The following is a 26,307-nucleotide window of genomic DNA, read 5'->3' as shown; positions in this document are numbered from 1 at the left end:
TTTAAGTTACAATTTCATGTAAATACATAATAAGGTATGTCGTGATCCGATTGCTGTCGGAATTAGACTTGAATTATAGCTTGAATGATTAGATTTAGAACAATATTAAGTCTGACTCAATTACTTGTCGTACATTTTTAAGTTCGCCAATTACGACAGAAATCTGATTCCACGACACCTTTGAATATTCTTGATCTGAAAAAAAGCAAACCTAATCTGAATTTCTACTAAGCTTTAAGTTGTAGATTATTCAAATAATTGGAGTTTTTTCTAAAGCTTAAAATTATTTTCTGCTCGCTTAGAAAAGATTTCAATTGGAAAACAAAAACCAATTAAGCGAGTTTATTTATTATTAAAGTACTTACTTCTTTTTTATATGAACTGTATTAATATAAGTGCCAATTTCATGTACATATATAATAATATTGAAAATAATAAATATTGAAAATTCAGTTTTTTTGGTTCATATTTAATTTATGTGGCTGCTCCAAGTAAAGTAAATCGGCAGGTAAAATTCAAGTTATATGGCGGTTATATAAATGGTAAAACTACAGTAAACTTTATTGTCAAAACACTCGAAAATGTAGAGTGAAATGACTGAATAAATGACCGCCATTTGACGAGCATTGTGCCGTGTGTGAGCAGAACAGTGCTATGTTCACATCCTATAAGTGGGAGCGGAATGCACGATCACATTAATAGGAACGAAACGGAAAATTTGGTCACAAAAGTTCATCACGCCCCTGCAAACGTGACTATGAATATAACCGCTGCAGAAAGTCACAATGACCGTAAAATGACTAGCCAAATGACGTAGAGCGTTTTTGCAGGGACATATATCCCCAGCAAAAATGTGCCCGTAAATTGACTAGGAAAATGACTAACAGCTGTGTCGATGGAACACGTAAATCGCTAAGTAGCATTTGTACAGGGCAGCAGTAACATTTGTGACCAGTCCATTCCGTCGTACCTATTTATGTGATTGTCCATACTGCTCACACATATACGGTTTTAGGTTATCGAAAAGTAAACAAACTATAGTGCTGTACTGTTCTTACATTCACGTTCTGGCAATCATTTTTTGAGTTATATACCTGTAACTTTACGAGTATTTTTACGTTAATATGACCGTCTTTTGACTAGTGTTATGACCGTTTTTTTACTTGGATTATACTGCTATATAAATAAAATATTTCTTTAATTCAAATCTATTAACATTTCTTTTATTAAACATTTTTACAATATATTACATTATTTATAATAGTTGTAAATTATTAACTATAAGTCTTAAGGAATAGTTTTTCAGTCTTGTTGGTGACCCATAAATACAAATTTTATTGTATGCATACAAAGTTAAGGAAAACTTAAATAAATTAATTAAAAAAAAATAAAAAAAAAATAAATTAATTAATGATATAGAAAACAAAAGAAAAGAACTAACAGAACTATTTGTTGCAGTAAGCCATCAAATCGTGAGTAGGCAATTCACAATTTGGGTAAGTTGACTTGTAATTCGCCAATTTTAATGCTATAACTTTTTTATTTTAGTTCAGAAAGCTGCAATTGAGGTTCGAAAGTTACAATTGAAGTTCAAAAATTTCAATTCAAGTTCAGAAAATTAAATTCAAGCTCAGAATTTCAATTTGTATTTCAGAAAATTTAAATTGAAGTTCAGAATTTCTGTTAGTAGTTCAGAAAATTATAATTGAACTTAAATTGTTATTTTCTGAACTTCAGTTGTAATTTGCTGAACTGCAGTTGAAATTCCTGAGCTTCAATTATAATTTACTGAACTTCTATTGAAAATTGTGAACTTCAATTGTAATTATTTGAACTTCAATTGAAATTTCAGAGCTTTCAGAACTTCAATTGCAACTTTCAAATTTTGTTTACATAAAATGAACAATTTAACATTTTTTTGACAGTTAAATTGGTGAGTTGCCTACCAGTGGTTTGAAACCACTTACATTCGTATTGGCGCTTCTCTATATCATTAATATAACAATATCTTTTTAATAATTCAATTAATACACAAATATAAATTTTTTCCCTTTACATTTTAGAACTGTGTACAAAAATATGTAATTTTACATATCACAACCTAAACCAAAAAGTATTTCAACTCATAATCAGAGAAGATTTGTGTTGAATGTTGATTTATACCACGAAAATAACAAAATTGGTAACAAAACCAGGCTAAACGATAACGTTAACTACCAAAAAAAAAGTTATTTCACGATGCTTTCATGGATCGATTTACACTTAAATACCGATCTGAAATTTTTTTAAGTTTTCATATTTTTTAGTTTAAAATGCGATATATGCATTCTGTGGCATAATTTTAGATTGAATGTACTTCATGCAATTTTCTTTCTTCGTGATTTTGCAATAATAAACGTAGGTACTCATAGTAATTTTTTGTTTTGAATTATGTGATTACAATATTTATAAGGACTATTTAGTTGATGGTATTGGTACTGTCAGTTAAATTCATCAGCAATTATTTATATTCAAAATATTTTTTTGTTATACATCTATTTTATAAATTTTGGTTAAAAATTATTGACAAATTCGTTGCAATTAGATTGCTTTAAAAATCTTTGCAAACTTTGTGCGATTGTTGAAAATTCAGGCAGGTTCTGAAATTCGAGTATTATTTTAATTAGAGCATAAAAAGCTTAGTAACGTAGGAAAAAACTTAGAATTATTTCAGTTAAGTTCATCACAAATATTTATAGTCAAAATACTTTTTTGTTATACATTGCATTTAAATTGCTTTAAGAATCTTCGCAAACTTTGTGCGATTGTTGAATATTATTTTAATAAGAGCATAAAAAGCTTAGAATAGGAACGTAGGAAAAAAAGAATTATTAGGTTCTTATATAATTTTTAATCAAGATTATTTCAGTGTGTCTTGTTCGTTTGTTGTAGGTAGGTTTATGCTGTTTCAGAGCTGGATTTATGGGTCAGATACCGCCTTTGTTTATGCCGATTGTGGCTCAGCGTTAAACACCGTCTCATGCTGTCTTCGAAGTCGATCCTGCCTTGCAGTTTGAAAACGTCTAAATTAATAGGAATGGACAATGTTAGTAATAACATTTTAAACTATTTAAATTACACTACCAAAAAGTACGCTGTTCACGAGTTTCAGTTTAGATAAAGATCGTTTGCCCTGTACTCCGTCCCAGTTAAAATTGAAAAGAACGTTGTCAGAGAAAAGTTTTCTCATTACTCCAATAATGTCTAATGATGCACCTTTCAGCATAAAGATATATGATTTCTAAATGAAAACCACCAATTTAAGTTATGAAACACAATAAAAAATATTCAAAAATACCATTGATTCTTGATAATCATCTGAGTCCAACTTTTTCTCAATGTAATAAACTGAATCCAGCGATGTTAGTGGCATAACGATAGAGAGCTCGGTGTGAGTATCATTTTCCGTTTCTCCGCTGATACGGCATACTATTTTGTGCTTCAAATGCTAGTTTGTTGTCTATATTTTCATTTGATCACATAAATATTGTTTTTTGATTATAGATTTTTTTGCAAGAAAGAAATTCCTTAGCAAACTTACCTGCAAAGCATTAGAAGTCTCAGCAGAAGCATAAATTAATTTTGTCTCCACTTTCTGCCTAGCCGACAATTTTTTAAATTCTTCATCTGAACGACGAGCTACTTGTTTGAAATTATATGCTGCCTGCAAATTATCTGTACAATTTACTTGTTTGAAATTATATGCTGCTTGCAAATTATCTGTACAATTTATGCATACAATTTTTGGAAGATTATCAATTGATGTTGCGTGCAACTATGGTAAACGGAATGGCTGATTCGCAGAAAATTTTTGTGACGTATTTGAGGGTACATAGCATGTAAGAAAAGGCAAGCATATATGTATAGGGCATTTCAATTAGGCCATCTCATTCTGCCATACTAACAATTGTGGAACAATGTGGGATATTTTGTTGTTGGTCGCCATCTTTGGTCACTAGATTTTTGCTGGGTCTAAAGTAAATAAGGAAGCGTAATCCGTTAATTTAAATTTCTTATTTATTATCCCATTTCTTTTGTTGCCGTCGCTGGAGTGGTGTATTCATTTTAACATATAGTACACATAGTTTAAAGATATATTTCATCTCTTTCTTAAAATTTATGTATGTACATACGAACTTCTAAAAAATGATGATGCAATAAAAGGCACTCGTTAATTAGAATCATAGAAGCTCAGTCGTTTAATATGACAGACTACAAATGTAAAGTCGCTGGTAACAAACGGCTTAAGAGTTTGGAAAAAGACCCTGGAGAAATTTCGAGAGTATCAGGTAAAAAAGTATCATACAGATGCTTCTTTAGATACACAAAATTTCCAACTGATATACGAAGAAAAGAAAGCAGACATCGATAGTGATATTGGCGAGTGCAGTTGTCAAAAGCTAGGTGCAATCATCCGCCCTGTCTTATTTTGCTGTAGACAAGCGCTTTCCCTCCGGGGACATAGAGATGATGGTGCTTTATCTATTGACATGCTTAAAGAAAACGATGGGAATTTCGGAGCTCTTATTCGTTTTGCCGGAGAAAACGGAGATCTGACTCTTAAAAGACATTTGGAGACTGATGGAGCTAATGCGACGCATTTAAGATATAAACCGCAAAATAAGATTATAGCGGCTGGCGTTGAAATTATAACGCAAGAGATAGTAAGACGGGTCAATAAATCAAAGTGCTTCTCAGTCACTGCTGATGAAACTAGTGATGTTACATAAACCTTGCCTTCCTTCGCAGATATGCAAAAGACTTCAAGGATCCCTATACCAGGAAGGCACTTTTTATCTCTTTAGTTCGCTCAAAATTAGAATATGCCTCAGTTGTCTGGAATCCCATCTATAGTGGCCACTCTGCCAGAATAGAGAGGGTTCAAAGAAAATTCATTAGATTTTGCTTAATTTCTATTAACTTTGACGATCCAACCCCATCCTATTACTCGCGATGCATGCTTGTCAATCTCCAGTCTCTTGAAATCCGGAGAGCTGCGCATCTACTAATGTTTGTTTATGATCTCATCACTGGCTCTTTGGATTGTTCACCTCTTCTAGCTAAAGTTAATTTTAATGTACCTAATAGGTGTCTTCGTACTTTCTTGCCCTTTTACTTGCGTGTCGGTAGAGCTAACTATTGCATGTTTGACCCGATTTTCCGCGTACTTACCGTATTTAATAGACTCTCAGGGAGTTTCCTTCTTGATTTCTCTTTGTCGAGAAGTACGTTCAAGTCTTCTCTGGATTTGTGGCTGTAATTTATTTTTATTATTTATTCTCTCATTGTTATCTTTTTTCTTTTTTATTATTTACACGGTAATTAATATATGTATAAGTTTGACTATATAGTTTTTATATCTTTCTATTCATTTGTATCTAGTCTGTAAGATTCTTTTCGATCATAGACTTAATAAACATATATACATATACATATATACATACATATATATACATATACATATACAATACGTTACCCCATTTTAGCACAACTATCATTTTTTGATTTTATTAAATGTTATAAAATGTTTCTTCCTCTACTGTTCCATTTCGGTATTGGATGGTAAATATGGCTTTCGCATTTTCTCGATCAATAACTGTGACAAGGTGGAAGAAATCTATGGGCGTAAATCGCAACATATTATCTTGGTGGAGCGTTTCTTCAATAGCTCTCTAGTGGTGATGGTGACAGCAGAGAAACCCAACTGTTTACAAATGTTACACTTCAAAAAGAATCAAAATATCTGCCATTGCGTCTACGGCTCAAATACCCACAGTATATGAATGAATCGAACGCACCTAATTGTCTGCCTAACGGATATTATACATATTCATCAAATCAAAAATATTGCACCAAACGAACTGGGTCTGAATACTGAAACAGTAAACATATTCAAAATCGATAAAAAGGCTGTGATGATGGCATTAGACGGTGAGTTATTGAATAACATACGAAAACCATTTTAACCCTTCTATTTATTTGCATTACAGCTTTAGCTTTACAAGTAGCAAAAATTGCTGCCGCCAGGCAATTGGAAAAAGCAGAGGAGCATTCATCACACTGTACGGATGATGCAAAGTCAGAAGCTGCTGTTGTAACTGCTGCCACCGACACAACTCTCTATTCTCCGAGTAGCGGCTGTTCCGACTAACTATCGAAGACAGTATCATCATATCTTTTGCCAACACAGGTCACCGATGTGCTTACGCAGGACCGTGCCTTCGCTACTTTATGATGAATGTCAATTCCCACCAATGGCTATTGCGGCGCGCGATTGACCAACAAGATGACGGCGCATTATAGATAAATAACGTTTGACTGCCGCAGCGAGAGCTTAAACAATTTTTGTTTGAACTTAAAAAAGGATTATGCATTTTTTTACTGGTTTAGTGTAGGCTGTTGCGGCGACGTTTGAAGTGTGAAATTTATTAAAATTTTAATTTGATAGTAAGTTTAAACCAAAAAACGCTTAAGCTTTGCAAGCATTTAATTATTATGAATATAATATAATGTAATATAACAATATTTTGCTATGTACAGTGCTGGTCACTTAGACGACGCTGCAACAATATAGCTCAAAGCAATTAATATATTTTTTATGTTGTTATTAAAGTACTAATTTCTTTTTTATATCAACCAATTAAGCGAGGTTATGTTATTATTAAAATACTTACTTTTCGCTACATGAACTGTATTAATTTAAGTTACAATTTCATGTACATATATAATAAAGTATGTCGTGGTACGATTGCTGTTGGAATTAGATTTGAAACCAATCAATACTTCTGCTAAGGGTTGCAGAATTATTGCTGGAATGATTAGATTTAGAACAATAATAAGTCTGCCTCAATTACTAGTCCTACATTTTTAAATTCATATTTTACTTTACTTTATTACTTTCAAATTCAATTACGACAGCAATCGGATTCCACGACACCTTTGAATATTCTTGATCTGAAAAAAAAGAGTAAATCTAATCTGAATTTCTAATTAGCTTTAAGTTGTAGATTTAAATTGATTCAAATAATTGGAGTTTTTTCTAAAGCTTAAAATTATTTTCTGTTCGCTTGGAAAAGATTTCAATTGCAAAACGAAAACCAATTAAGCGAGTTCATTTATTATTAAAATACTTACTTTTCTTTATATGAAATGTATTAATTTAAGTTACAATTTCATGTAAATATATAATAAGGTATGTCGTGATCCGATTGCTGTCGGAATTAGACTTGAATTATTGCTTGAATGATTAGATTTAGAACAATATTAAGTCTGACTCAATTACTTGTCGTACATTTTTAAGTTCGCCAATTACGACAGAAATCTGATTCCACGACACCTTTGAATATTCTTGATCTGAAAAAAAAGCAAACCTAATCTGAATTTCTACTAAGCTTTAAGTTGTAGATTATTCAAATAATTGGAGTTTTTTCTAAAGCTTAAAATTATTTTCTGCTCGCTTAGAAAAGATTTCAATTGGAAAACAAAAACCAATTAAGCGAGTTTATTTATTATTAAAGTACTTACTTCTTTTTTATATGAACTGTATTAATATAAGTGCCAATTTCATGTACATATATAATAATATTGAAAATAATAAATATTGAAAATTCAATTTTTTTGGTTCATATTTAATTCATAATCCAGGGTGTTATGCGGACCGTGCCTATTGGACGATTTGCAGCCAGGGGATAAATTCGGCTGTATTCGAACGGAGCCTTCCCGATACCGGGCCATCTCGGGAAGTATTGATGGCCTTACCGCAGTAAGGGGCGCTGCTGTAGCGGACGGTTATTTCCCCGTATATAATACTGGACCGCTGAGCCCGCCTTGTCGGGCAGGTGGTCGTACGACCAAGATGAACAACTCATTACCTGAATGTAATAAGGAGGATGTAAAGAGGAGGACTGAGTCGCAATCCAAGGACGACAAATACGAATTAAGCGATGCGTCGGACTAGGGGAGCGAGAGTAGTGCTGATTCAATGTACTCCGTGTTGGAGAAGCACACAAATGAAAACGGAGTAGAAGAGTGGAGAAGGGTACGGAGCAGAGGAAGTAAAAGAGCTCTCTCGCAGTACCGTGCAGCACTAAGAATTGTACAACGCTTGGGAGCAGTGGTCGACCCAACAGAAGTGGAGATCGAGCGCTTGGAATGGGCCCATGAAGCGGTAGAAGTAGGTCGAAAGCAGTTCAAAAGGTTTGCTGCGAGAAATCCTCGGTTCTGGAACCGGTACGAGGAGGAAGAAGCGTCGAATGGCAGAATGAAGAGGCAACGTTCGGCAGAAGGCGACAAGCCTGCTTTCCAGAGGCAGAAAGGACCCAGTCCTAGAGCCGCGAGGCAGGGCAGTCGCATAGACAAGACAAGTAGGCCCAAAGCTGTAAGACAGATGGGTTCCAATAGCGAGGTAGCAACTACCTCGAAAGCTGCCAGTCAGAGGGAAGTTCCAACTACGGAAGTAGGAGATAAGCCAAAGGGAGATAACGCTAAGACTCCGGCTTTCTCGGAGGCGCTAAAGGGAGTTAACGCGAAGACTCCGGTGTTCTCGGAGGTTCCAAAGGGAGATAACACTAAGACTCCTGCTTTTCCCGAGAAGATGAGTGATGTGGCAAAGCAGTCACTGACTGTGGCGCTGGTTGATCGTAGCAGTCCGTTCGGACAAATGACTACTGAAAGGTGGAGATCTGTGGAAAGGGAGCTTATTAGCTTAATGCTTAAGATGATGCGGGAACAACCAAGTAAGCCCCTTCCAACCTTTGATTCGGGGGGATGGTATAATGGTGTGAAGATGATAGCGTGCGACAACATCGCGAGCTTGCGGTGGCTGGAGGAAGTCGTTCCAAACCTCCAAAGGCAAGGCACGAACGCGCGGTTTGAGGTGGTGGATAAAGCGCAAATCCCCACGGTACCAAAAGTTAAGGTATGGATACCATGCGTGATGAAGTCGGAGGATACACTGCGACTTCTGCAGAATCAGAATCCGAACATACCGACACAGGATTGGAAGGTACTTACTGTATCTCGGCCTACCGAGGATGGTCAGTTCTACATCTTCCAAATAAACAAGCAGGCGGAGGATATTTTGTACACGCAGCTTGGCAAAATGTCCCTTGGCACTGGCAAAATTTACATGCGACTCAGGAAAAGAAGTCCCGAGGATAAAAATCCTAACACGCTGGAAGTGGGCGAAGTCGAAAAGGACCTCAGAAGCCTAAGGGAAAAAAGACAGGTGGAGGTCCCCGACGTCACCACGAACGTGCTAGAAGAGGACCAACCGCTAAATGGTGCTGTGACTCGCACAGAGGAACACACGGCACAACATTCACGAGGGGCTGAAGGGGGCCTCGAATACTCTAAACCAAAAGGGCAAGAGGAGGACGACGACGTCAAGACGAAGGTGCTGGAGGGGGACAAACAGCCCAATGGTGCTGCGAGTCCTACAGATAAACCTCCAACACAGTAAAGTGGCGTCGAGCGAACTCCTCCTAACCCTTGAGGAGGGTTCGTTTGACGTGGCGCTGATCCAGGAGCCGTGCTCTCATCGGGAGGAAAGGTTTCTGGACTTAGCGCGCGCGGGTTTGGCGTTTACTACGCACAAACGGAAGGACGGGTGCGAGCTGTAGTAATGGTAAGGAAACAGCTGCATTCATATATGCTGCCTAATTACACCACCGAGGATCTTGTAGCGGTGGCCGTTGAGCAAAAGAATAAGCAGGCATTTATCCTGGCGTCCTGCAACATTGCCCATGCTGCGGAGGTTCCACCGATGGAGTGCAAAAGGCTAGTACAGGAGGAAGGGCGCAAAGGGCGGTTGGTCATAGGCGCAGATGCAAATGCGCACCACAATGCGTGGGGAGGAGCAGATACGAACGAGAGAGGCGAATCTCTATTTTGTTACATCCTGCAAACCAATTTGCAGATAGCCAACAGGGGAAATGTTCCTACATACATTGGTCCAACAACCAGCAATGTTCTGGATATTACATTGAGCTCCGAGCGTGATATATCAAGGTATGATTGGATGGTTCTCGATAGACCATCCTTCCCCGACCATGCGTATATAAGCTTCAGCATCCCACTAAAGAGGGTAGAGAAGGGAGGAACCTTTAGAAACCCTAGGGCAACGAATTGGACTAAATTCCAGAAACATGTAGAAGCGAAACTGGGACAACCCAAAGAGGTTGCTAATGTAGAGGAACTGGAGGAGTCGAATGAATTCCTAACAAGGACGCTTATGACTGCGTATAACAAAGCTTGCCCTCTAAGAAGATTCAGAGGAAAAGCAAAGCCGCCATGGTGGAGCAATGAGCTGAGTCTTCTAAGAAGACAGGTAAAAGAAATGTTTAAACTCGCAAAGACCGCGGAAAGCGAAGCGTGTCGGGACGAGTACAGGGATCTACTGAGGATCTACAAGCGTGAAATTACCAGGGCGAAGAGAAACTCATGGAAAAGTTTCTGTACGGACATAGAGTGCTCCAGTGAAACAGCACGGTTGAAAAAAGTCCTAGCAAAGGGAAACATAGTCCAGGGACTAATAAAGAAAGAGAACGGGGAATGGTCACGGGATAGTGAGGAATCCCTTGAGGTGCTTCTCGATACACATTTCCCATCGGGAGACGGTTTAGAAGAACCAGCAGACATCACTCACACTTCGATCACGGAGCTAGTGGTGCCGGGCTTGGTGACCGATACCAAGATCGAGTGGGCAGTGAAGACGTTTTCTAAGTTTAAATCGCCGGGCCCAGATGGTATATTCCCGGCCATGCTACAAGTCTCAAGTAGGGCGGTCGTGGAATGGCTTAAAATAATATTCGATGGGTGCATAAGACTGAATCATGTACCGCACTCTTGGAGAACTGCTCGTGTAGCTTTTCTACCAAAGGCGGGGAAGATCGGTCACGTGTATCCCAAAGACTATAGACCCATTAGCTTAACATCATTTCTGCTCAAAACCTTTGAGAGGCTGATAGATGTGTACATAAAGTCCAACGTGGATGAAAAGCTGCTCTCCACAACACAGCATGCGTACACCAAAGGCAAGTCGGTAGACACCGCATTGCATAGGGTGGTAATAAGCATAGAGAAATCCCTGGAATATAACGAGTATGCTCTAGGAGTCTTCTTGGACATTGCCGGGGCTTTCAATAATGTTGCAAAATGGGCGATTATGGATGGTCTTAATTACATTAAAGTACATCCTGCCTTAATCAGATGGATCGGCTGCATGTTAAATTGCAGAAAGATTACATCACAATGGGGATTGTACGAGGCCACGAAATCAGTGGACAGGGGCACGCCGCAGGGAGGGGTGCTATCACCTCTGCTGTGGACACTGGTCATCAACCAACTGCTAGGGCAATTCGATGAGGGACCCGTAAAACTTACGGCTTACGCAGATGACGTTGCAATTGTCATAAGTGGAAAATGCCTTCCAACGATTAGTTCTTTGATGGATCGGGCGCTTCGGGATATTCATACCTGGGCATCTAATGTCGGGCTGAAAGTCAATGCGGAGAAGACGGATATGGTCTTGTTTACAAAGAGGTACAAGGTCCCAAATTGGAGCAGGCCTAAGTTAGGAGCGGTGACCTTACAGGAGAAACCTTGCACAAAATATCTAGGAATCATCCTAGACAGTAAGCTGTCATGGAAGCTCAACTTGGAGGAGAGGGTCAAGAAGGCATCAACGGCACTCTATGCATGTAAAAGAATGCTGGGGTGTACGTGGGGCCTATCGCCCTCTCTTTCTCATTGGGTTTTTACAGCGATTGTAAGCCCTATACTATACTATAGAGTTCTTGTTTGGTGGAAAGCCACACAAAAAACAACATACCTCAAAAAATTAGAGGGGGTATGCAGACTATCGATGCTTTGCATTACGGGAGCCCTGAAAACAACCCCGACGGCTGCACTGTATGCCATTCTGCACATTCCACCTGTAGACCTGGTAGCAAAGAACAAAGCGTTAACGACCGCAACCAGGCTCGATGCTTCGGGGCAGCTTGAGCGCCGACCATATGGCCATAGTAGTATAGCGTCCTCAGTCACAAGACGAACAGACTACATGATTCCCTACCTGCACTTTGAGGGAGATCTTAAGGCCACAATAGAGGTGGACGGTTGGCGCAAGGGTGCGCAAATGGCGGACGAGGCGATACATGTGTACGCCGATGGTTCCAAAATAGTGGAAGGAGTAGGGTCTGCGGTATACTGCGCTGATCCGGAATTAAGCAGATCCTACAGGCTGCCGGATTACTGTAGCGTTTTCCAAGCGGAAATATTAGCCGTAACCAAAGCAGTAGAAACCCTGGAAGAGAATAGCTTAAGTTGCAACCGTGTTAACTTTTATATTGACAGTCAAGCAGCAATTAAGGCAATAATCTCGCATAGCACAGCATCTAAATGCGTGTTAGAGTGTAAGCAGTCTCTGGAGAGAATCGGGACAGGGAGAAGCATACATCTATATTGGGTCCCAGGGCATATGGGAATAGATGGGAATGAAAAAGCGGACGAATTAGCTAAAAAGGGCGCATCCCTTGAAGCTTGCTCCGTAGACGTCCCAATTAGATTGGGCGAGATTAAGCGAATGCGAGAGGTGCACATGATCGACCAAGCAGAAAAGGCGTGGGTTCAAGCGCGGGGCTGTAAAGTGTCGAAGATTATGTGTAGGTCTTACAACCTTAGACTAACACTGTTGCTTCTATCATTAAAAAGAGAGGACTGTAGACTCATGACGGGTATTCTGACTGGACACTGTCTTCTGGGGTCACATGCCTTTAAATTAGGCTTGGTCAGTGATAGCAGGTGTAGGAAGTGCGGGTTGGAGGAGGAAACGATCGAGCACGTTCTGTGCTCGTGCCCTGCACTTGCCAGGCTAAGACTCCAGCTATTAGGAGTGATACAGCTGTCAGATCTAGAAGCAGCAAGTGGCTTAAGTCCTAGGAAGCTTCTAGTATTTGCCAAGAGGACGGAGTTATTTTATAACATAGGTCCTGGTTTTTGATAGGGTTTTTCAGTTTGGTCGTTAAAACAAACTTCTGGTAACACTACGGACTCAATCAGTCTATGTGAGGTCCTCATGGACCGGCCAGTTCAACCTACCTACCTAATTCATGTGGCTGTTCCAAGTAAATCGGCAGGTAAAATTCAAGTTATATGGCGGTTATATAAATGGTAAAATCACAGTAAACTTTATTGTCAAAACACTCGAAAATGTAGAGTGAAATGACTGAAAAAATGACCGCCATTTGACGAGCATTGTGCCGTGTGTGAGCAGAACAGTGCTATGTTCACATCCTATAAGTGGGAGCGGAATGCACGATCACATTAATAGGAACGAAACGGAAAATTTGGTCACAAAAGTTCATCACGCCCCTGCAAACGTGACTATGAATATAACCGCTGCAGAAAGTCACAATGACCGTAAAATGACAAATGACGTGGAGCGTTTTTGCAGGGACATATATCTAAAGTAAATAAGGAAGCGTAATCCGTTAATTTAAATTTCTTATTTATTATCCCATTTCTTTTGTTGCCGTCGCTGGAGTGGTGTATTCATTTTAACATATAGTACACATAGTTTAAAGATATATTTCATCTCTTTCTTAAAATTTATGTATGTACATACGAACTTCTAAAAAATGATGATGCAATAAAAGGCACTCGTTAATTAGAATCATAGAAGCTCAGTCGTTTAATATGACAGACTACAAATGTAAAATCGCTGGTAACAAACGGCTTAAGAGTTTGGAAAAAGACCCTGGAGAAATTTCGAGAGCATCAGGTAAAAATGTATCATACAGACGCTTCTTTAGATACACAAAATTTCCAACTGATATACGAAAAAAAGAAAGCAGACATCGATAGTGATATTGGCGAGTGCAGTTGTCAAAAGCTAGGTGCAATCATCCGCCCGGTCTTATTTTGCTGTAGACAAGCGCTTTCCCTCCGGGGACATAGAGATGATGGTGCTTTATCTATTGACATGCTTAAAGAAAACGATGGGAATTTCGGAGCTCTTATTCGTTTTGCCGGAGAAAGCGGAGATCTGACTCTTAAAAGACATTTGGAGACTGATGAAGCTAATGCGACGCATTTAAGATATAAACCGCAAAATAAGATTATAGCGGCTGGCGTTGAAATTATAACGCAAGAGATAGTAAGACGGGTCAATAAATCAAAGTGCTTCTCAGTCACTGCTGATGAAACTAGTGATGTTAGTGAAGCCGAGCAATTCACAATTGGAGTTCGATACGGCCAATCCATCATGAAAAAACACGACCTTCGCGAAGACTTCTTATGTTTGGTTCCTGTTGTTGACGTAAGCGGTGCGGGTCTGGCAAATACTTTGCTGACAACATTACGGAAGCTTGGCATACAAAATAAGTACATGAAAGGACGAGGTAAGTGTCTATTCAAATCATAATTTCATAGCCCTTTCGATTCTTATACTCGCTTTATCAAGAGAAAAGAGTAGATCTACAAAGATCTCGCGTTAATCTGCCCGTACAGATCAATTTAGGCCTGCATTTTTACAAGATCGCGATCTAAAATAGATCTCTGAAGATGTAAATCGATCTCCTCAAAATCTAGATGGATTTTCCCCAAGATCAATGTAGATCTTTTTCTGAAAGTTATTCGGATCTTTTCGTTACATGTAGAACTACATACGTACACCTCTTCGATATACATTTTTGGAGATCTATGTAGATCTACTCGAGACCTACATATATAGATCTTTGTTTTACATGGGTAACTTGATAATTTTCGGTCTTTGAGTGGAAACGTGGCACCGGAGCATGTATTCTCTTACTATGGAAGCAATTATTATAATTAGGATTTTTTAGGGTATGATTGAGTTAGAGCGATGAGTGGAGAATTCAAAGTGGCTATTGTGAGAAAGTCAGGTTTGAATTTCCCCTACCTGCATTGTGCCAATCACAATCTAAATCAGGCGATCTGCCACGCGTGTGACATTCCACCGATCCGAAACTGCTTATACTTATATGACACTACTTTATTTTCGTGTATTTTTTTCTTGTATTTTATCTTAAATTTTTTGTCGCACTCCCTCCTAATGCGGCTTCAGTACTGGTGTAAGTGTGCAAACTATATTTCAAAAAACTAACGAAATACAAGAAAAATGCAACCCAGTTCATTAAAAACAAATGAGCCAGTTTGTTTTTCGATAGGTTTTTTTTTGTCATTCGGCCGTTTTTTCTTTATTTTTTTCTGACAAATGAAAATTGTGTTTGTAGTTTGAAAATTTGGTGCATAAAAACACAATTAAAATCTTGTGAAAAAGTGAACCATTAGAGACCGAAATATTTTTCGCGTGTTATTTGCATTGTTTTTATTGTTACAAATGTTAATGTAAAAATAAAATGTAATACACAAACAAAAACATGCCAAACTCACTAATTATGGGGGAATAGTGGTCTCGCTTTTTCATGATAGAAATTGTTTTTGTGTTTTGAAGTTCCGATAAAGGTTCGTCAGTTTTTTTATCTTGGAATCCAAGCAAAAATAAAGTAAATAAAACTCATGACCAGATACTGGATATTCTGGCAAGAAAAGGAAGGAAAATTAATATTACTCTATAGGTTAAGTATGTAAATTTCTCTGGCGTTATACAGCTTTAGGAACAGTAAAAAAGATTGTGAATTTTTTTCGTAAATCAAACAGGGCTTGAAATCTGCTTAAAGAACACATTCTTGCTTCAAAACCTGATGCTAAACAGAACCGAATATTGAAATTCTGTGAAACGCGTTGGGTTGAACTCCTGGCAACACTCAGCTTGTTCCATGATTGCTTGATATTTATCGATTCAGCGCTTGAAGAAATGGACATTCTTAAAGCCAGATCAGATGATGTACAGCGGAATGAATTGCTCGCTTCCATCCATTCATTATTTCGTTGACAGCGCTGCAGCCAATATTCTGCTTGACTATTCGATTAAGCGTTAATTTGCAAAAAGAAGATTATGACCTGAGCCGATGTGTCCAATACGCGAATGATATTTATGAAGAAATCAAGATCATGCGTTAAAAAGCTGACGAAATTTTGGAAGAGATGTTCAAATCGGCTACTCATATTGCAAATTTGATCGGTACTGCGTTTACTGTTCCCCGTAGAGCGGTTCGTCAGACGAATCGTGATAATTATGACGGAAATCCTGAGGAGTACTATGGGCGTTCTATTTTTATCCCATTCCTGGATAAGTACTCAGCAGAGCTTGAGTCAAGACTTTTGGAGCATCGAGAATAGAGAACATTGTTCCAGCAAGGTGTGCAGGAATGAAGGACGAGGAGTTGGATAAGACCATTCAGATCTTCGAAAAAGAGTGGCCGAATGAAGTCACTGAGTCGACTCAAGAGTTTAAGTCAGATTTGAAAATGTGGAGAAGATAATATATATTAATTCATTCGAATATCAAAAATTGTGACCAGTTACTTATTATAGGTTCTGTTCGAACGTACCTGCAGAAAACAGGCCGAACACCTTTATTGAAGCTCTGGACGTTTGTGATATGCAGTTTGACAGACAAATACACAGTTTTCTCAGTATAGCTGCTACACTGCCAGTTATGGTAGCTTCAAGGGAACGTTCATTCTCTACTTTACGGAGAGTAAAAACCTATTTGCGTAATAAAACTGGAGAAGAACGTTTGCACTGTTGAATATTCACAGTGATATCGATGTTACTCATGACCAGATACTAGATATTCTGGCAAGAAAAGGAAGGGAATTAATCACCCCTATTCTGCATTTCGATTACGTTCCCGTTCTACGTTCCGCTTTAATCGAAGTTGGGTATTCTGCATTACGACGGAATCGTAACGAGAAGAGGAAGAGCAATGTTTGTACGGAATGTGTGAACATTGGAACAAAATCAAATAAAGAAAATTTGTAAAAAACACTGAAAAACGTTTATATTTTATTATCCACGCCATTTTGTACAAAAAGCAATAGAATATATTGCCGCAGTGTTATATTTTTTTGAGTGAAGTGCTTTCATAATTGTAAGTGTGTTTTTGTCGTTCTTTTGGCCAAATCCCTGCCGTGGCCACCAAGTTTTGTTAAAACGGATTCCTGCACGAATGTAGTTGACATTTTATGAATGCTAATTTCATTGCACTGGCCTAAAATACTTTATAAAGGTTTATTTATTCTTTCCGCAAGAATTGTTTACGTTTTCGCTTCACCTTCCTCTACTCCGGAAGCTTGCTTTGGCATATAACTGGACCCAACGAACAGACACAAATTACAGCTGTCTATTATAATGGAATCACTCAGCAAAAATGTGCCCGTAAATTGATTAGGAAAATGACTAATATCTGTGTCTATGGAACACGTAAATCGTTAAGTAGCATTTGCACAGGGCAGGCGTCACTTTTGTGACCAGTCCATTCCGTCGTACCTATTTATGTGAATCTCCATACTGCTCACACATATACGGTATTACGTTATCGAAATGTAAACAAACTATAGTGCTGTACTGTTCTTACATTCACGTTGTGGCAGCCATTTTTTAAGTTATATACCTGTAGCTTTACGAGTATTTCTACAGTATTTTTACGTTAATATGACCACCGTTTCACTAGTATTATGACCGTTTTTTTACTTGGATCATACTGCTATATAAATAAAAAATTTCTATAATTCAAATCTATTAACATTTCTTTTATTCAACATCTTTATAATATATTACATTATTTATAATAGTTGTAAATTATTAACTATAAGTCTTAAGGAAGGAATAGTTTTTCAGTCTTGTTGGTGACCCATAAATACAAATTTTATTGTATGCGATTGTATGCATACAAAGTTAAGGGAAACTTAAATAAATTAATTAATGATATAGAAAACAAAAGAGAAGAACTAACAGAACTATTGGTTGCAGTAAACCATCAAATCGCGAGTAGGCAATTCACAATTTGGGTAAGTTGACTTGTAATTCGCCAATTTTAATGCTATGCCTTTTTTATTTTAGTTCAGAAAGCTGCAATTGAGGTTCGAAAGTTACAATTGAAGTTCAGAAAATTTAAATTCAAGCTCAGAATTTCTATTTGTAGTTCAGAAAATTAAAATTGAAGTTCAGAATTTCTGTTTGTAGTTCAGAAAATTATAATTGAACTTAAATTATAAATGAACTTAAATGGCACATATGAAGGAAAACTGGGAAGGTGACTCAGGTGAATAGAAAAAGCCTGAATCCCTGTAGGACGATGCCATGGAATTATACATATATTTATCGAAATTAGGAAGCTCCAACGAAATCGCTGAAAGACCTATGCACTTTGATGTATCTAAATTTAAACGACTTAAACTCAAGTATCTGTTTTTGTTATATTATCGGCAAAAAATATCCACAATTTACTCTATTTGGTCAATGCACAAAGTATTCATTTGCAATATCCATTTTACTACAACAGCAAAATAAGTAGGACATATAGAACCATTTTGACATATAGCAAGAAAGCAATAGATTGTCTGCAAAGTTTAAAGAGAAACTGGAAAGAAAGAAACATTTACTGGCATATTTCCATGATTTAAGGCAACTACAGTTTCACCGTATGATTCGCGGTTCGAATATCAGTGAAGCCTTTGTTAAAATCGCAGTGTGCCAGTAAATTTTTCTTTCTTTTCAAAAATAATGGTTGAATATTCATTTATTATAAGCCGGTGTTAAGCTCATGAATTCTTAAATATTAAACTACTTGAATAATTAGAAGGGGCTATTATTTCTATAGATAAATTTTACGCCATTTTTTGCACCCAACTCCTAAATTGGTTTAACATATCTGATGGCAATGAAAGTATACAAAAAAATAACCCTAGGGAAAAAGTATTTAGTACAGAATGGAAAAAAAGTGTGCATTCATTTCAAGTTTGCATTCATTAAAGATTGGGAATGGTTCCTACATTCCCACTCTATTTTGAATTATATTTTGCCATTCAATAACACACACACTTTAGATTTGAGTTAAATTGTTTTGAGCCATTCAGGAATGGAGATTTAAAATATGGAACCAACAAATCACAATTTTTTAAAAGAATGCTGAGAGAATACACACTTCCGTAGTTGGACACAATCTTTTCTTAATATTACTTAACAATTTAAGATTAGACATTTTTTTCAAGTTGTATTTTGACTTACCAGCAACAATAGAATCATGTTTAATTGTACGCTGCACAATCATTGTACCATCATGTAACGAAGCTCTTCTTCTTCTTCCAAAAATTGTTCGGCACTGCCACGTAAAATCAATGTACGTGTTCTAGCATTAACACAACCTTTAAATAATTATATACTATAAAAATAAAATTAATGTCAAACCCACTATCAAACCTTGGAAAATGTTGAAATGTTCACCACCAACTTGACGTTCTTCAAAGTAATCACATTGACCCAAAACACTTGAATTAATATCATTAGCTGTAGTCATAACAGCAGCACCACAAGCTTTCATTGTACGTTTCAAATCTTATTCTGGTACACTAACAGAACATTTCACGATCTGCAAAATACTGTGTACCAACATCACCAATTGGTAGTTTAGATAACACAACATTGGCGTCGTACTTGGCTAGTTTATTGTACAGAATACGCCATTCAGCATCAACAATTTTCTGATACTCTTGAACATTATCAATACGTACTTCAGCATTGTCACGCTCAGCCTTGAATTCCAATTCTATATTTTAATTTGCGATTTTATATTTTTGGTATGACGTTGGATCCACCAAATAAAAGTACAGCGTCCACAACCATTTTAGAAAAGACATCTTTTTGTTGATGAATAAGTTTGGAGGACATTGCTGTGGCAGCGCATTTTTCCAATAAAGCACGTCGTTGTTCCTTTGATTGGCGCTTCGACATGTTCAGCCATGTCATATTTTGGTCATGCATAATTGTAATACTTTGCGTATAGCTTTAATGATGATACGTGCATGCACGCCTTCCTCCACATATGGCTTAACTTGTTTTATGATTTCACATGCTTAAAGTACTACTGAAGTGGTGTCATCGCCGACCTGATAAGAGAAACATTTTTATTCTACACATTCTAATATAACAAAAAACTTACCTCAGCATTTTGAGATTTGGCGATGTCGACTAGAGTTTCACGGCTGGATACAATATCCATAATGGTTGCCCCATCATTTGAAATTGTGGCCCTACCACTGGAATCAACAATATGTTTGTCCATACTGTGTGAACCCAATGTAGTGCGTACAGCATCCCCCATTGAATGCGAGGCATTGATGTTAGATATGAGTTGAGGTTCTACCTAGAGAGCTATCGGTACCCAAATATTTTCTATACACTCATGTACCCAATACAAGTTCAGGACGTTCATATTTATCGACACGCTGTCCGGTGTGGCCCAAATGTTGGAAATATTCAGTTGGCACTGTTGAGAAAAAATATGTATCAATGAACACAAGTAAAAGTGAAAGATTTTTTTTACCATCTGTTGTTACTTTACACATTAGACATTGGAAACGACGACCAGCATCTACAAATTGCATTTTAGCCTTGCAAACAATTACATCTAATAGGACCCATTTCACCAAAATTTACAATGGGTGGCTCATATTCACCCTCAACCGCGCGTGCCATTGGTGAGATGGTAAGTGTAAAGGACAAAGCTGTTGTTTTTAATAAATCAGCTGTTGCATGTATGCAATACAAAGAGGACCTGCAAAGAAGAAAAATCAATGTAATTGCCAAACAAAACATTAATTTCGAATAGCGATACCTAACGTAACGTAGCGAGGAGTTACCCTGATCTTCTACCACATATTTTGTGGTCACCAATGGTGGTAATAAACCCTGTTCATTAGTAATAAAAGCACCACCAGCGCTATTTTTATTTTCAATGATAACGCTTATCGGATTTGGCATCTGATCGGGATCTAAACGGCGTTGGGCTTGATCATACTGTTGCGGCTGTTGATATTTGCCAGTAACAGGTGCAGGTGGTTGCTAAAGAAAATAACACAAAAATAATCATCAGCAAATTTGTAAATTATTAGTTGTATTAGCATACATTATAACCAGGACGTCCGGACGTGTCCGGGTATTGGGGGTTGACCCGGCTTGGGTGGTTGACTGAGCATTGGCGTCTGCCCAGGTTGTGTTGGTGGCATAATTTGACTCATGTAACCACGTGGTTCACCTAGTTGTTTTAGAGGATAACCTGGATGTTGAGGTTGTGGTGGATAGCCTGGATTTTGTGGCATTGGCAGATAGCCAGCCTGGGGAGGTTGTTGATGCTGCTATCGTGGCATTGCATAACCCGGTTGCTGTTGTGGTATATACCTTGGTATAACTGGATGTGGTGTCATTGCCCCACCTGGTCCAGTTGATGCGGGCGGCATACCTGGAGGACCATGTTTCTCATGGCCACCAAATGGCTGGTGCATATGTTGTTGAGGTGGCATTTGACCGGATTGTGACTGCATTAGACCAGACTTTCGTGACATTGGACACGATTGCGGTGGCATTTGCTATTCACCTGTGTGCTGGTATGGAGCTACAACACCGCTGTACTTGATGTTGTTGGTGTAGCTGAAACTGGTGGTTGACCAGTCTAGAAAAATAACAAAAATTTATTAAACACAAAGTATGAGGCAAGCCAGGTATATTTGCCTAGCGTCGTCGTTGCTTGAGGCGATGGTGAATCCATGGAAGTAGGCGCATTGGCTTGAGGCGGCGGCTTAGCTGTTTCACCATATTGACCAGGGGGTGCTGAGGCCGTTCTCCGAAACGAAATAAAATTTTGAATTTCCGCCTTAGCTTAGAATAGGAACCATCCCAGCAAAAATCTAGTGGCCGAAATGGGTATATTCTTAGCCCCTAACCCACTGGGGTGTACTTCGCGTATCTCAGCTGGTGGTGGAGAGTCAGAACGAAACCCTCCAAATAAACAAGTAGGCGGAAGAACAATATTTATTTGGGTAATAGTCTAGTTGAGGAGTCGACTGCTAATACGCGTCCAAACGTCGCGTCTTGATATCAGTATTAATAATCCGAAGGCGGAAAATAAAAATTTTAACTCGTTCAAAAGATATTAACGAAAAACCGAAAAATGACCCGCGGGTACCTCCGTAACGGGGGGAGGAATCCATAGTATTTTTGCGCAAAACAACTTTCTGCGTTGGCGGCCTTCGGCCGCGCTTATAAAAAATAACCCTGGGCTACGCCATGCCAAGTCCGGGGGTGTGGTATAACCGTGGCTACCGCCACGGTGATGCACAATTTTTTTTGTGGGCACGAACACAACAACAACCACATGAAAATCACCAACTTCAACTACAAATATCTCCGGACAGAGATACCATTTTTATTTACCGCCTTCGGATTATTCTCGAGATTAATACGCGTCTTCTGACACTTCTTTCGTTATTTTTGGTAGCGTATTAGAAGTGGACCCCTCAACTAGATTATTACCATGGGGAAAAATATTCGCAAAGACCACCTTCATCAAAGCAGCGATAGTCACATTTTTCGCAATGTTCATTTACATACAAAAACAAAATTACCCCACCTGATGCTGAGCGACTATTTTTTCTTGGCTTTCCAATAAACATGCATTAAAAGACAACATAAATTAAAACATTTTTTCCACAACAACTTTTCCACAATCACAAAAGAAATTGCATGCACGAATTGAATTATTCACTGTACGCAGATGCTACCAAAAATGCAATAACCTACATCCATTAAAACTTACTTGATTTTGGTTCTCTTGTGGAAAATATAAATATATTATTAATATAAAATGCAAATACCGTAGCGCACACAACACTTTATTTAAATTTAGTTTTTATTATATCCGAAATTATTTGTAAATAAATTTTTATTACTCTATTGCTGCGCTTGTGTTTCAAGCTCAAAATAACAAATGGCGGATTCGCAGAAAATTTTTGTGACGTATTTGAGGGTACATATCATGTAAGAAAAGGCAAGCATATATGGATCGGACATTTCAATTAGGCCATCTCATTCTGTCATACTAACAGTTGTGGAACAATGTGGGAAATTTTGTTGTTGGTCGCCATTTTCGGTCACTAGATTTTTGCTGGGCAATAGCCGGGGCATTATTTGTGGAGTTGGAAAGCAACGCATACGAAAATGGCCAGGCGAGAATGGAAAGGCAAATATTGCGAGATTTGTGTAATCCGCTTGAGATGAGTGACGAATTGTAAGAAATTGAACTTAAAAGTGGTAAAGTTTAATGACTTGTTTTCTTATTTAGGTTCAAAAAAACTTAATAAGGATGCTTTCAAGTGTGTGTTAGATATTGCGGGGCAAATACGTCCAAGGACTTCGACATCGACATGTTGTTTTTGACCTGGAAAAATATAAAAAACAATCATTATCAAGCCTTCTTCGTTTCTTAACAAGTTTTACTTACACTTTTGTAAAAATTCTGTTATAAATTAATAAAAAAAATAAGAAGAAAATATTTTTCCGCCAACTAATTTACAACTTAGAAAAACGAAACTACCCTGCATGTTGACAAATTTAGCTTTGCCACAATGTATCGTGCTCTCTCGCACCTACTATATTCATAGGTATTGTGAAATATGTCATTTTTGTGTGGAAAAAAATTTTCAGCGAGTCCGCCATTTTCCGCGAATTTTTGAGCATTAAATTAAATTAAAACAACAAGCAACAACAACCGAACAATAACTTTATAGCTGGTCAATATGGTGAAACAGCTAAGCCGCCGCCTCAAGCCAATGCGCCTACTTCCATGGATTCACCATCGCCTCAAGCAACGACGACGCTAGGGAAAGCTGTACCTGGTGGTCCCAATCAGATGACTATAAATAGGGCAAATATACCTGGCTTGCCTCATACTTTGTGTTTAATAAATTTTTGTTATTTTTCTAGACTGGTCAACCACCAGTTTCAGCTACACCAACAACATCAAGTACAGCGGTGTTGTAGCTCCATACCAGCACACAGGTGAATAGCAAATGCCACCGCAATCGTGTCCAATGTCACGAAAGTCTGGTCTAATGCAGTCACAATCCGGTCAAATGCCACCTCAACAACATATGCACCAGCCATTTGGTGGCCATGAGAAACATGGTCCTCCAGGTATGCCGCCCGCATCAACTGGACCAGGTGGTGCAATGACACCACATCCAGTTATACCAAGGTATATACAACAACAGCAACCGGGTTATGCAATGCCACGATAGCAGCATCAACAACCTCCCCAGGCTGGCTATCTGCCAATGCCACAAAATCCAGGCTATCCACCACAACCTCAACATCCAGGTTATCCTCTAAAACAACTAGGTGAACCACGTGGTTACATGAGTCAAATTATGCCACCAACACAACCTGGGCAGACGCCAATGCTCAGTCAACCACCCAAGCCGGGTCAACCCCCAATACCCGGACACGTCCGGACGTCCTGGTTATAATGTATGCTAATACAACTAATAATTTACAAATTTGCTGATGATTATTTTTGTGTTATTTTCTTTAGCAACCACCTGCACCTGTTACTGGCAAATATCAACAGCCGCAACAGTATGATCAAGCCCAACGCCGTTTAGATCCCGATCAGATGCCAAATCCGATAAGCGTTATCATTGAAAATAAAAATAGCGCTGGTGGTGCTTTTATTACTAATGAACAGGGTTTATTACCACCATTGGTGACCACAAAATATGTGGTAGAAGATCAGGGTAACTCCTCGCTACGTTACGTTAGGTATCGCTATTCGAAATTAATGTTTTGTTTGGCAATTACATTGATTTTTCTTCTTTGCAGGTCCTCTTTGTATTGCATACCTGCAACAGCTGATTTATTAAAAACAACAGCTTTGTCCATTACACTTACCGTCTAACCAATGGCACGAACGGTTGAGCCACCCATTGTAAATTTTGGTGAATTGGGTCCAATTAGATGTAATCGTTGTAAGGCTCATACGTCATTTGTAGATGCTGGTCGTCGTTACCAATGTCTTATGTGTAAAGTAACAACAGATGGTAAAAAATATTTCACTTTTACTTGTTTTCATTGATCCATATTTTTTTTCAACAGTGCCAACTGTATATTTGCAACATCTGGGCCACACCGGACGGCGTGTCGATAAATATGAACGTCCTGAACTTGTATTGGGTACATATGAGTTTTTGTGTAAAAAATGTGTGGGTACAGATAGCTCTCAAGGTAAACCTCAACTCATATCCAACATCAATGCCTCGCAATCAATTGTGAACGCTGTACGCACTACATTGGGTCCACGCAGTATGGACAAGCATATTGTTGATTCCAGTGGTAAGGCCACAATTTCAAATGATGGTGCAACCATTATGAAACTATTGGATATTGTGCATCCAGCCGTAAAACTCTAATAGACATCGCCAAATCTCAAGATGCTGAAGTAAGTTTTTTGTTATATTAGAATGTGTAGAATAAAAATGTTTCTCTTAGCAGGTCGGCGATGGCACCACCTCAGTAGTACTTTAAGCAGCTGAAATCTTAAAACAAGTTAAACCATATGTTGAGGAGGCGTGCATGCACGTATCATCATTAAAGCTGTTATGGAATCGCATCTACGGTGGAAGCAGTAAGGAAGGCGGTCGGCATGATGTGTTGGTGCACAGTGGCTAGTCATTCTCGGCTGGGGCGGGTCCTTGCCAACCTTACTGTTCCTGCGCCATAAGCAGAAAAAAGTTCCTATCATGCCTATCAAACTAGCAGCTGTCAAATTTAAAATAAACTGAAAGAAGCGCAGAGACGACTCAAAACGCTTATAATTCAAAATAAAACAACATCCGGACGAACCGGATGTCACGCACAGACCGTTAACATTCAAAAAATTTAAATTAAAAAAAAATAACCGCAAAAAAAATTTACCGAACCGGACATGACCGGTTACTAAAGCTGAAATTCAAAAGAACAAAAAAAAACTGAAAAGTAAAGAAAAGGGAAAAGGGCCGAATATATAGAGGGGCGCCGCGGGTGGTGTTGCGACGCCCGGTGCTATGCCCACCCTCAAAATCCATGGCCACCGACGCACTTATTTTTCGGTGGCCCCTTACCTGGTAACCCTACGTGCCTTCTAAATGAGCCAGAACACCAGCATTCCCATTTTAATTACAAAGTTTATTCAAATTTCATTATTATTAATGTATGTATGCTACAAAAAAAAATTTTACGGTAGTACAGGTTTCTTAACCAGGGCTACCGCCTAGGCTCCAAAGCTAAAACAAGGCTGCTTATAGCATCGTCCCA

At 38.3% G+C, this 26,307-nt stretch overlaps 2 protein-coding genes, 1 long non-coding RNA gene and 1 pseudogene across 4 annotated transcripts; 3 read left to right on the top strand and 1 right to left on the bottom strand.

Moving 5' to 3' along the window:
* LOC137246035 (T-complex protein 1 subunit eta-like) overlaps nucleotides 1–20,661 on the bottom strand; it is a 67,757-nt pseudogene extending 47,096 nt beyond the window's left edge.
* Nucleotides 5,517–7,220, top strand: LOC137246713 (uncharacterized). 2 transcript variants are annotated; one of them, XR_010951661.1, is made up of 2 exons: nucleotides 5,517–5,970; nucleotides 6,067–7,220. XR_010951661.1 is itself a non-coding variant. In XM_067777720.1 (2 exons), the coding sequence occupies exons 1-2, from the start codon at nucleotides 5,823–5,825 to the stop codon at nucleotides 6,188–6,190; spliced, it is 309 nt and encodes a 102-aa protein (XP_067633821.1). In that variant the 5' UTR covers nucleotides 5,517–5,822; the 3' UTR covers nucleotides 6,191–7,220. The 2 variants fall into 2 exon arrangements, 1 of the variants encoding a protein (XP_067633821.1); XM_067777720.1 differs by having other exon boundaries at nucleotides 6,030–7,220.
* A 3,696-nt stretch (nucleotides 20,662–24,357) lies between the features above and the next one.
* Nucleotides 24,358–24,930, top strand: LOC137244454 (uncharacterized). Its single transcript, XR_010951012.1, has 3 exons — nucleotides 24,358–24,486; nucleotides 24,551–24,777; nucleotides 24,838–24,930. It is a non-coding gene; the product is annotated as an uncharacterized lncRNA (long non-coding RNA).
* LOC137244452 (T-complex protein 1 subunit eta-like) lies at nucleotides 24,929–26,296 on the top strand. Its single transcript, XM_067773440.1, has 3 exons — nucleotides 24,929–25,055; nucleotides 25,111–25,453; nucleotides 25,507–26,296. The coding sequence occupies exons 1-2, from the start codon at nucleotides 25,034–25,036 to the stop codon at nucleotides 25,422–25,424; spliced, it is 336 nt and encodes a 111-aa protein (XP_067629541.1). The 5' UTR covers nucleotides 24,929–25,033; the 3' UTR covers nucleotides 25,425–25,453; nucleotides 25,507–26,296.
* The last annotated feature ends 11 nt before the right edge of the window (nucleotides 26,297–26,307 follow it).

Source organism: Eurosta solidaginis, chromosome 3 (assembly GCF_040869045.1).
Source record: "Eurosta solidaginis isolate ZX-2024a chromosome 3, ASM4086904v1, whole genome shotgun sequence".
Taxonomy (NCBI): Eukaryota; Metazoa; Arthropoda; class Insecta; order Diptera; family Tephritidae; genus Eurosta; species Eurosta solidaginis.
This window is presented reverse-complemented; position numbering and strand designations above follow the sequence as displayed.

Coding starts and splice junctions, on each gene's coding strand:
- LOC137246713 (XM_067777720.1), top strand. CDS start 5,823: ATGAATCGAACGCACCTAATTGTCTGCCTAACGGATATTATACATATT. Junction 5,971..6,029: donor TGTGATGATGGCATTAGACG/GTGAGTTATTGA, acceptor TTTGCATTACAG/CTTTAGCTTTACAAGTAGCA.
- LOC137244452 (XM_067773440.1), top strand. CDS start 25,034: ATGTGTAAAGTAACAACAGATG. Junction 25,056..25,110: donor GTGTAAAGTAACAACAGATG/GTAAAAAATATT, acceptor TTTTTTCAACAG/TGCCAACTGTATATTTGCAA.